Source organism: Brachycentrus maculatus, unplaced genomic scaffold (genome assembly GCF_059751285.1).
Source record: "Brachycentrus maculatus isolate JH-2025_06_01 unplaced genomic scaffold, ASM5975128v1 h1tg000004l, whole genome shotgun sequence".
In the NCBI taxonomy this organism is placed as follows: Eukaryota; Metazoa; Arthropoda; class Insecta; order Trichoptera; family Brachycentridae; genus Brachycentrus; species Brachycentrus maculatus.
In genome coordinates this window covers 38,573-51,460 of record NW_028280759.1, presented here as the reverse complement: position 1 = coordinate 51,460, position 12,888 = coordinate 38,573, and the positions used below count along the sequence as shown (strand labels likewise).

The following is a 12,888-nucleotide window of genomic DNA, read 5'->3' as shown; positions in this document are numbered from 1 at the left end:
GTATTGATAAGGCTGTTTCCGGAAAGCGGCAACATTTTATGAAAAGTAAAACTTAACCAATTTTTTTTAAATATATTTACTTAAAGATGAGCACTTACCAAATATGTTCCATATTTTAAATTATTAAAATCAGTTCTTGACATGGAAAGAAGCAAGCGCAAAGATGAAAACATTTGCATGCTTATTTTGTATGGTCGGCCTGGCTAGCACAGCATTGGAGCGCGTAAATGTGTTTAAGGCAGAGAACCAGTTAATAATAAAAAATAATGGTAGAAAACATTTGTATTATATTGTTACAGCCGTCGTGTTTGTTTTGTTTATACTTAATGGTTTGTAACACAAGGTTTATTCCCAATCCAAGTGCGATACAATTTTATGCATGATCTACATTGGTCTCAATCTGAGGAAGAAGTGCAGGTTGCCAACGGTTGTTTTCCAGTATACGTGCTCCAGGCAACATGGTACAATATATTTCGGTAGGGTATAACTGGAAGTTAATATTATTGGGTTTTAAACAACAGTAATGTCCTTCATTGTTGGGTACTGCTGTAGCCTTCATTGTTAGGCACTGCTGTAGTCAGTTCATGAAGTTCTGCATAACGCTGCGAAGAATCTGTTGCGGAATGCGGCTTACTTTAAAACCATTGCATTCTTTGATATTTATGCACCTTACTCTTAAGGCAGTCCCATGTAGCCGCACAAAGTTAAATCTGTCATTCGCCCGGGACATTAAATATCACTATGCTGGGAGATCAAAACAGCGATTGAATTTCTAGCAATGTTGCTGAAAACACACTATTCCTACATTCATTTGTTAAAGTTGTGGTTCAAAAAAAAAGTTGGATCATCTTTACATATCGGTCAGAATTAATGGTAACAGCAAGGTTGTTCGACTTGATGAAATATGGCCCCCCGATGGTTCTCTGACCCTCAACTTTCTTACTCAACAATACCACATTGCATGGAAGCTCTCCACCCATAAAAAGTCGATTTTCAGTCAGGAACAGCATTTCAGGGAAGAATTTAACCAGTATGCTTCGCATGCTGCACTGCAACAGTAGACTTGTTATGACCAAGCCATGTCTATAACTGATGGCAGCATTAATTAAAAATTTCCATTGCTACTGCTTCATTAGAGCAAATCTCCACCCTAACAATGCCACTTTCAAAGTTGGAATAATTCCCTGCCTCACCCTGTACAAGATATTTTGGTGTTTACTTTTGATTTGATTTAACTGTGAAAGTACCAGATAATGAATTAGATGAATCTCTTTTTAATTTAAGTTTTACTTCGTGAATACCACTATTTCTTAAAATTTATTGCAACACGTGTTTTGATGCATCATTTTCAAACACCATATACGGTGTTTAAAAATGACGAGAAATGCATCAAAACACATGTAACGATAGATTTTAAGAAATAGTGGTATTTACCAAGTAAAACTTAAATTAAAAATGGATAGATTTTTCCACAAAGTGACTGCCGAATCAATTGATTAAATTAGATGAATCTCGTTTGACATTGATTTTTTTTTAAACATAAGAAATTTTGTTGTTTGATACAAAGCTTTAAAAAATATATATAAATATAGTATCATGCATCATGCCCTTTTTTTTTAAATTTGCTCTCATACTGAGAATTTAACCATCCGTTAAATAATACGTTAGTCTGTTGAGAATTAATATATACTTAACTCAGCATAAGTTACATAAGCATTATATTTACTATAAATTTTAAATACACATTTCGCAAAAATACTGAATTTAATAATTTTTTATGTTTTAAATTTTGTCAAGAGACCAACGATGACCATTATTTTATTTTTTGATCTCTGTTATATTTTTATTTGATAGTTACCAATGTATGTTCATGCATTTTAGTGTTTGAAATGTTTGGATGTTTTATATATGTATATATAAATTTCATATTGACTACACGTACTAAGTAACGCCATAATTTATGTTCCTTAGTTATTATGAAATACACATTACATATATCATTTTTTTTTAAATCTGAGAAATTATAGTGATTAGTTTTGTACTATTTTTTTATAATGAAATATGTAATTTTTTGTACTTTTTATTTTCTATTAATGTGTTGACTGTTTTTGGAACACATTTTGTGTACGAGTTGTGTCCTATAAATAACTTACAGATACCAGACTGTTTTACGTCAGTTTCCATTCCATTCTGAAAAACTTTCTGTAAAAATAATCAGTCATGGATTTATTCAAATATAACATAAGTATTTTTCAGATATCAATCCTTTTTTACTCGCACCACATCTGTCTGCAAGTAGTTTTTAATTTTGAATGAGTAAAAGGCAAAACACACAGAGCACTTAAACTTCTTACCCTGTAGGTACATTTTAGCATTAAAGAACAGTATTATTATGGATTTTAATTTTTTTGCTATTACTTACGATAAAATTTAATTTATTTTTAAATACTTCTGCTCAATTAATTAGAATTTCTTGATTTAAACTCCATGTGTAAAAGTACCCTTACATATACCCTAAGAATGTTGGAAGGACAAAAAACTTGGAAATATAGTATTGATTTAACTTTTATTTAATTTAACTTTTTTTGAAGATGAATATTTGGGTTCTTGTTATATAAGCAAATAATTTAATAACATACTGTAGAACGGGGCTACTTGAGTTTTGATGTGTTACTTGAGCCCAGTACAAAAAAATTGATCTGTATTTGGTCTACAATAATTCAATTCAATCAATTTATTTATTTATAGTTAACATACACATTACAAACTTAAATTTAAATCGTATACATTAACAAAAATATAAAATAAGCAAGAATACTATAGCTAAAGGCGTAGAAGAATCCCGCTTCGGAAAACTCCTTCAGACACATGGAACAGATCAATATCCAATGAAATATTGTTCAACATAGCGGTAGCTATTCCTACAGGCATAACCATCGGCAGGTTGGTCCTGTGTATAGGAATGTGAAACAAATGTGAAAATAATGAATGTATCGTCATGATTCATTGTTTCCCTGACAGGTGACACTTATTGTCACGATACGTTCATTATTGTAGACCGAATACAGATTTTAAATCTCTTTTCTGTACTGGGCTTAAGTAACACGTCAAAGTTCGAGTAGACCTATTCGCAGGCCTAAGCGGCCCAGTTTGAAAAGTAGGAATCAAGTCGAGTTAGAGTGGCCTCGAGCCAAAAAACTCTAAATCAGAGTTTGGGACACTAAGCACGGGACCACAGTCCGACACAATTATTTACATAATAAAAATAAGAACAGCAAAAAAATTTTAAATGAATAGAAAGAGACATAACCTATTGCTTAGTAAAATTTAAATCAGTCAAAGATGATCAGAATCAAAACATATAATTTAAAAACTTTCTTACTTATATTATTAAAAATTGACCAAGTATATGAATGAATTATAGTTCCCAATTTAAAATAAAACATCCAGTTCTCAAAAACTTTTTTTTTTATTTAATAAAAATTGTTTTTGTAGACACATTATTCATAAGGCGTGCTGATACTTGAGAGTGTATTTTGATTTGAATTATGTATAGCAGTGTAGTTTTTGTGTTATTAGAATAATCATAGGTTTTTAGAGTTTATTACACTCCAATATTTTTAGTGATGCATTTTTTTAATGCTAAAAAAGTTTACTAAGTTTCAATTTCAAAATGAATATTGTTGTTTGTTTTTGAAATCAACTTAACATAGGGTTCGGATAATGTAGTACAAAGTGAATATACAAAAGTATTAACCCATATTTTGTTTTTTTTTTATTTATTATTAAAATAGACTAGGCTTATAAGTGATCAAATTTGTCTATTCAGAAAATAAAATTGTTCTATTGGAGTAATTATTTTAAATTTGTGAATTTTTGTCACACTGGCCTCTTCAATGCTATTTGGCAAAGCTGGACACTTGCAGTAAATTACCGCATAATCACATCATTGCGTCTTTACATTGATTACAATTTTTCCAAAATGTTGCATTTTACCATTTGATAAACATGAGAAACTGAAAAAAATCATATTTAACCCTTTGTCTACAAAAATATGAAACATTGTCTTTTAATCTGTTGTAAAATTAGTTGTAGTTGAAGTACTCTGGTGAAAAATACCGGATCTGAAGTCATGATTTATAAAAGTATCAGATGGGTTTTGTACAGTATGTATAGGATTCCTTTAGGGTTGTACAATATTTTTCAATTCATATTGTTTTTTTTTTCCATCAGTTATATATCATCGTCCGCCTCCGTAGTGTAATGGTCAGCATGCTCGGCTACCGTTCTGGAGGTCCCGGGTTCGATTCCCAGGGGGGTAAAATAAATATAAGTGATTTTTTCACTCAAATATTTATTCAATATTACCCTGAACTGGTACCTGAAGCGGAGAGCTGATCATCTTTCCTTCATGTGTAAACGATCGAGATAACACTGCGTTTATATGAAGCAGTGCCCTATGCACCATTGAGGTGCGGTAAGGGTTTTATTATTATTATATATCAATATTTAGAATTACATCATCATTTATATCTTACAATTACTTATATTACAAAAATACTTAAAGAGAAACGAGAAAAACACAGTACAGTAAACCAATTTTGTTTCCGCGAAAAGTAAGTTGTGATACCTTCAATGCTATGATATTCTTCAAATAAATATATTTTTACGTGTCAGAGTTAGTAAAAAATATGCAATAAATTGATACTAATACAATACATATGTATAAAGCATAAGTAAAAAAAAATATTGTGTATTTTTTCAAGGCACAGGAAAAACTGATTGGATTTGATTTGATTATGCGGTGTGCTGGATGAGATTTTATTATACTAACATATTTTTATCTAAATTAAGGTAGGTATTATAAAATCGTAATATGCACTTCATTGGTGACTTCATGATCATTTTTATTTTAAGTGATTTTTAAAGGTGATTGCTTAGTTATAATATAGAACTATTGAATTTGTAGAAATTAGTAATATGGTAGAATTAAGTATTACTTCGTTCTTCTTTTAATATATTCCTAACTAAACAAATTTTGGCAGATTATGTTAAATATGGATGTTAATATGTTTAATTTTTTACCGATTGGAGCCATTTGCTAAAAACCACTTTTTTTAAACATAACGTGGTTTGCGAGTGGACGACTCATTTATTACAATTATTCAATTACAACTATGTATAATGTATTCTACACTCATATGTAATTCAAATTGTAATAATTTTCACCCTTCCTTCCATTATCTGAAAAAGATACCGGTGTATGTATATACATATTGATATAATAATGAAACAAGGTTGATTAAAATATTAAATTGTTTATTTTAAAAAAAGTGTTTAAAGAGCATTAAAATAATATGAAAATGCTTAAAGAAATGTAAAAATATTTTTAAAAACTATATAAAATAATTCCTTTGCAAATTGTAATTTTGACAACACATATCAACGGCCCCTATATAAAATCTGTTATGTATTTATAAAAGCGTTAATATATTTCGATTTACCTAGGAACAATTGATGTAGCCATAATTCAGTATCACATTAAGTTTCCATCCTTACTATAATACATATTATATAATAAACATGTAATGGTGGGGACTGACTGGAGCCATTTCGTTGTAAAGTAATACGTTCCGATGCAAGCATTCTTTAGTCAGTACAGCGAGCCGAGCGCTCCATCCACAGTCAGAGCGTTTGCCGCGAGTGACGTTACGTTACGACGAAATGCTCCGGTCAGTCCCCACCATGAAATATGTTTTTATTATGCTTACCTATATAATACAAGTTGGACAGTATAAAAAAGTGTTGTTCAGTATAAACAGTTTAGTTCTATCAATCTTATTGTAAAGCAAATTGGTTGATTAACCTACTCTTTACATATGTCATCTCCAAATTTTCAATATCATCAATATGGTCAGACTTGCTAATCATTTGTGTAAAATGAAGATGTGAAACATCTTAAATCGTAGAGCATCTCTTCTCCATTGAAAAAAAATCATCACAGAGGTTTCACGGTTTTCTTGCAGTAGGTAAAAACATTAAACATATGATAAAGATCTTACGAGATTGTTGTTAAATGAGGAGGGTTTTATTAATACCACACCATACTAATTAAAGAAATTATCTGTAATGTATAAATATAATAAACTACTACATTTTACAATATCTTTTAATTTTACTCCCCCATATTTTCATCTTATTATATTAGTTTTTAATTATGATATCAATATTACATATTAAGTTTACGCATCAAAGCAAGATAAGTTTTATTATATTTTTATACATTTGATCGGTTTCGATACTGGTGCTTCAAAATTGTCAGTGCAATATTCGATGTAAGAATTCCCTTGGACTTTAGGGACTTTATATCGTTCTGTAAGGAAGGTTGAATTTTACCAAACTTAGCGACTACTTTCTTTCTTTCAGCATCAGAAATGTGCGGTAAAACCGCCGCTGCCATCTCGAGGGCACTGACTTTAACGCAGTTGTACCATATCGGGGTTAAATCTAGTTGGGAAATTACCGGACAAATTGGTAATAATTTTAGGGTATTGTAACAATCTTCTTTTTGGTTTCCACTTAAAGGTATATCAAGTTGTTTAAACGGATTTAACAGGACATTGCTCCACGCATCTACGTAAGATTGATTATAAAACGGTTTCGAAGAATACAAAAATTCTTTCACTTCGACTAACATTCCGAATTTTAGCATCGCTTTCATAATTTGGTCCAAAATATTGTCATCGAGTTGTAAATTATACACCAAAATTATCTTGAGTACGAGCAATATCGTGGAATGGTTATGTTCCCGCGCATTCCAAATCTGGACTAAAACGTCGATTTTATTTTCTAAGAATGTCGGTGTTAGAAATTCTAATCCCATTGAACACAGACAATTCATGAAATACAACTCCCATAGTTTAGACCACAGAGCGATGGCTGTGTAATTGGTCACTTTCTCTATGACGTCGCCGTCTGCCAAGCTTATGAGGCATTGCAAAGCTCTTATCCTATTGTTATAATTCTCCAAGGAATCACTTTCACCGAGGGCAATGTGAGATAAGTACAGAGCGGCCATCATCGGATTGCTTCCTTTGAGAATATAGCAAGCCTTCGCTAATGTTTCTTTACCCAGTGTACCATCTTCTACGGATTTAGGCTTGCTATGGATGCCGGCATTGTGGTTGTGTTGAGTTTTCGTTTGGTTAAGGATTCTTTCTAAAATATTCATCCGTAATGTCGACGAATTCAAGCCATTCGCCTCGGCAATATCATCGACGGTAGCGTTTATATTGGGACATTCGGTGACTGTGAGAATAGAATCGTGATTATACAATGCTTCGATAAGTCGGTTAGGGTTGTCGCAGAGAGACAACAATTTTTCGTCGGATAAACCGGCTTTGTGAAGGATGTGAGCAGTTTGTGTCAGCAAATGCTTGGACTGCATTTTCTTTAAGACGTTATTAGGTTGTATTTTTGACCAATGTTCGGCAAACTGATAGCACATATTCGCTGCGGCTACTTGATCGGCCCCTATGGCGCTTCCTTGATAGACGTAGTAGAAACAAGCGCCGGCCCATTCTAAATTAGTTATTTGTTGAATGCATTTGTGTGCTTGTTTTAAAAGAATACCGTTTTGCAAGTTTAATGACCACTTGAAGGCTCCGGATTCATTGGGAACCTTCTTCTGAGTCATGCTCTCTCGGACGGCGCTGCTACAAATCATGTCACATCTCACCTGCAGCTCCACGTCTAAAGGCAATAGACCAGCTATTGGGAGCCAACGTTCGTACGTTGAAAGAGTCAGCTCAGATTTCAAGTTACTCCAGCAATCTCCGGATATGAGGGATTGAAATGGGAGACGATAATATCCAACAGCGGGGAAGGAGTTCTTCACGTTGTAAATATCCAGTTCTGACTGTCTGGGTTTGCTTACTCTAGTATAAGTTTGCAAAAATTTTAACAACAAAAACTCTTTTGTGAAAACTTGTTCACAACCAGCATGCTTCAAAAGGTCTATGATCAACAAGAAAACTTCGTAAGAATATTGGCTAACGGTGATGTTTGTTAAATTCTGAAAATTGATTTCGCCATTATTGAAAAGCGTAGTGAGATTCTCGATCAAGTCTTTTTTGTATTTTATTTTATCGATAATACTGATACATTTTTGAATAAAATCTGGTTTCAAAGGTTTGACTACGGAATGCTTAGTTCCATAATTATCCGTATAATCCTCCAGATCCGTATTCCAAGACTTCAGAAGAGAGAAAAGATAAAACATCAAAGCCTGATCTAGACTTATTCCGGTGACTATACAAAATTCTTCCAACGTGAGGAAGTTAAAAGTGTCAATATTTACCAATGCTTCTAGAAAAGAGTTCATATTACAAATAGTATTTTCTTGCGTGTATTCTTTGAACGATATTCCATATTTTTCCAATTTGGAAGCGATGTTATTTTCCGAGTACACTGTGAACGCTTGCTTGTATGGAATATTGACATGTTGAAACATTTCCTTGCACTGCAGAATATACTGAGCGACTTTCATCTTTCTATGTGTATCCCCGAACTCGGTCAACATATCATTCAGCCAAACTTCTACGGAGGAGTGGCAGAACATTAACATCGATATATTCAGATGATCTGGCTGCTCGAACGCTAGCATTTTACTAATGAGAACTTTCACCATGCTGTTACCGAGGTCGGTTAACCAATTCGGACTAGCTATATTGCCTTCAAAGTCCTTGATCGTATTATAAGACAAGATTCTTGGGAAATGTATGTCGTTTTGTTGAGATTGAAGTTTCAGCAAGACATTCTTCAAGCAGACAGACCCGTCATTGCAGAAGTCCGATTTGCAGAGACAATATCCGGACATATTGTTAGTTTTATTAGAAATACTTTTAGACATTAACTGGCTCCAAAGAGGGATGATTGAACTTATGATATGAGGATTATAAAACGGAGAAACTTTCCACGAACTTAATATTTCCTTAGTGTTATTATGAGAGTAATAAATTGCCATTATCCAGCTGCAAACATTTATTACGTACGATGACAATTCCATATAGTCACAATTCAGAAGAGCCTTTAAAATATGATTTAAAACATTGAATAAAATGGTGTAATTATTGCAATCGATGTGATGGATAAGCTCAATGATGATATCGACAGATTTTATATCATTATCGAGAATACAATACTTATTTCCAAATATAAGATTTGCCAAAACATACTGTTTATCTGAATTAATTTCACGTAAAAGAGTAAGGATACTATCGGCTTTAGAAAATTTTAAACAAGATCCGATGCGAACGGACAGAGTGACGATTTCTTTTATATTATTTTCTTTTTTGTCTAAACCGAGCGAGATCTTTTTACACCAACTTCTAAATAAGTGGTGACGAGTCTCTTCGATGCTATATTCGCTTAAAGAAATATTAAATTTCAGTTTGTTTTTCAGAATGTAAATGTTATACAAATTGTCAAGAATGACATTATCTCGAATGTTTATAGACTTTAAGAAATCTATGTGGTTACACTCTATTTCATCATTGATCAAATTGGAATAAAGCAAATCTTCCAATTTCAACAACAATGAATTTACGCACATTTCTTTAAAACCGTCCTTCATTTTGTGGTAAAGGTTCAAAGCCTGATTTATTTGCGAGGTTTGTAAATACTGTTCGATGCACATCATGTAGGAGTCATCTCGGAGATGGTAGTAGACGTCGGTAATGGTCTCAATATCTGCCAACATTTGCGAGTCCCCTTTTCTTATAATGAGCCTTATTAGAAATTCGTAATCTTCCGGAGACAATTCGTGGCATTTGTACTTCATTAATATACTTTTGATCTCGGCATTGACGATTTCCTGGGAGATGTTTTTGGACAATTCGTGTTCGAGACGAGCCGAGCTGTGGGCGATTTGTCTGACTTTCGGCGACCACGGGATGGGAGCGGACTTTAGGAAGAGAAGTATGCATTTAAATTTATCCGCCTCATTATTGATGTAATTCAACAAAATCTCCATTTTGTTTTCATCCACGATGGGTGACATACTTATGACCTCTTCTACGTGCTCTCGTATCAAAGTATCGCGAGTAATGCTGTGCCGCATCTCAAAATCTTGCAGATAATTTTCCAGTAATGAAACAAGGTCTTCCGCGAAGCATTTGCGCAAAATGAGTTTCGCAAGCTCCTCTCTGCTGAGCGTCGTAAAATCTTTTAAGGAGACTATTATGTTATACGAGCTCTTGAGAGTTTGAATATTCTTGAGGCAGTGAATCAAGAAGTAGAATTTTTCAGATTCGACAGACATGAAATTCACCATAGTTTTTCCGTGAAATATCAACGGAGTTAGTTTTTCTGCCAGTTGAACTCCAATTTCCGGCCAGTGTTTGGAATTTTCCAGGGATACAATTCTCTCTTTAGCCCAAATTATAATTATATCCGCACTATAAGGTTTTACACTTATAACGTTTGGTACGTAATATTCTAGCCACCTCAACAGAGTATTCAGTTTGATATCGCTCGCAACCGAGTACAAAAGCGTGGATACATTTTGCTGGGTTAAATTATGAATAATATACGGGTAACATTTAATCCAAACAATACAGGCTAGATCCAATTGGTCGTTAGAAATTAATTTTAAAAGAAGGGCATACGGTGTTAGTTTTGTCATTTCATCCCATTCTATTTTGTTATCGTAATCTTCCAATTCCATAAGTTTAAACACTTCAGTTTTCCACATCAATTCGTTAAATTTCTCTCTAGAAATGGTATTATCAATATTTTTTATATATTGCTTACCAAATTCGAGCAAAACACACAATTTTGCATCCGATTCAGCACATTCTAAGCAACAATTCAATATAAAATCATTATTTTCGCAAGTGGACAGAATTTCCTTCAACTCTTGGAGATGCTCGGATGAGAAATGTTTTTTTAGATTTGCGAGAAGACATTTGGCTTTTAATTCCAGGACAGCAGCCGGCGAGAGGTTGTTTAATTTGGCAAATGTTTCAGCCCCTTCGTAATTTCTGGAAGAAATAAGTATCTCCAGCTGCGATAGAGGAGAGTTTTCTTGGATGTGATACATGTATATTTTATCATCTTTGATATCCAGATAAATTGCCGAATCTTCTACTCCGCCGATTATAAAACAGTTTTCTGTGACGGGAATGTTATATTCGACGTTATACTCGTAGAAATTGCCGATACACAGTTCGCGTTCATTGCTAGACGATTCTTTTAAAAATAAGAATTTATCTGAGTTGGTAAACGGTACAACACATTTTGCGGTGATTGTTTCAGTCAACAATATGCTCTGGTTAGTAACAGGACAGACGGCCAGAATATAATTATCATCTGTCAGTTTTACGCAAACAGTTGAGAGATTAATATGTTCAACTTTTTTCTCGGCTATTTCAATTTTTATAATGGTTTCTTCGTTTACCTCGCTGTACTTGATTCTCTTGACTGTGAAATTGATGAAATCGCCCTCATTTTCCTTTTCAGGACCTAGAGACAAGTGATGGTAGATTAAACTGTTAATAGCTACGATAAAGCCGCCATTTGCTTCTTCGTAGATCGAGACCTTTGAAAACTTGTCATCGATGATGCTATCTGCGGTTTGTGAAACTCTTTTGGATGCCAGGTCGATTTTGTAGAGAAAACCATTTTCCAGTATCAGAACTATACAGTCTGCGTTTTTCTGAATAATCAACCCGGAAATATTCGCATCAAACACCTTGTAAAGATGCACCACATCGCACTTGGTATTGGAAAACAGCAACAGTGTGTTTTCAAAGTAAATGCACACATACGGATTTCTGATGGTGGAGTGAAATTTCGGTATAGACTTGAAATTGTCTGTCTGGAGAATGTTGGAGATTTTCACGGCGAAATTACTGGTTCCTTCATTATGATGCACGATGCTTGAAAATTCTTCAGGAGAAGATGACTTATCTATAAATGTCCACGTCCCCATATTTACCTGTAATCAAACAAACATTCTTATAAAAAACCACCCAAATTTTGCACATCTCTTTTTTCCCACATATATCCATAGCAAATGTTTTATTTTATGACATTTTGGCTTCCAAGGTTTCTAAAATCAACATCAGCACCATCAATTTATTTCATGATTTTTTCTTTTTTTTACTCCACATGCAAAAACTATTAAGAGTAGAAATGAAATCGCAAATCGTTAGTTTTATCGGTAAAACACACAATTTTTTTGAAATTATATTTTGAAAGAATCTTTGAGAAGTTAGGTAATATTGACTGTCCATAACTCCAGATAACATGGCAGAATAGTTGAAGAACAAACAAAAAATACTGTACATCGAGTAATAAAAACAAAAATATAGCCAGAGTGCGCAGTTTAATCATTCATAGTAGGTAGTTTCAAATCATTAAAAAAAACATTACGCAAGGGTATTACTATGACTCTGTATTGATGGAATTTTGAAGTATCTCTTGTAACAAGTAAATCTCGACATTTTAATCTTAAAAAATATTGAATTTACTTACATTAGACCAAAGTAGTATCGCTAAAACACAACTGTCACAAGTGTGAACAAGAAAAATGCGAATAACCCACCGATTTTATAAACGTAAAAATACAACATTAAATGCAAACATGAACACACGAGCGATTTCCGCCTGACCACGATTTGACCAAAAATTGACAGAAATGCAAAAATTGTTGATTTGACGGGCGACGGGTGGCCGACCGGTAAACAAATTTCAAATTCAAACCCGTATAACTATTGCCACTATCAAAAATATTTCATTTGATTTAGGTACTTATTTATGTGCAGTTTTACAGGTTTCAATGCTGAATAAATTATTTCAATAATGGTAACACTAAAAAGTATAACT

General features: G+C 33.3%; 1 protein-coding gene across 1 annotated transcript; it reads right to left on the bottom strand.

Annotated features, from left to right (window-relative positions):
• Window positions 1-5,162: 5,162 nt before the first annotated feature.
• Window positions 5,163-12,761, bottom strand: LOC148313879 (kinetochore-associated protein 1-like). Its single transcript, XM_088271386.1, has 2 exons — window positions 12,538-12,761; window positions 5,163-11,998 (listed from the first exon to the last, which is right to left on the bottom strand). Exon 2 carries the CDS (start codon window positions 11,990-11,992, stop codon window positions 6,278-6,280), a length of 5,715 nt encoding a protein of 1,904 aa, XP_088127512.1. The 5' UTR covers window positions 11,993-11,998; window positions 12,538-12,761; the 3' UTR covers window positions 5,163-6,277.
• Window positions 12,762-12,888: the final 127 nt, after the last annotated feature.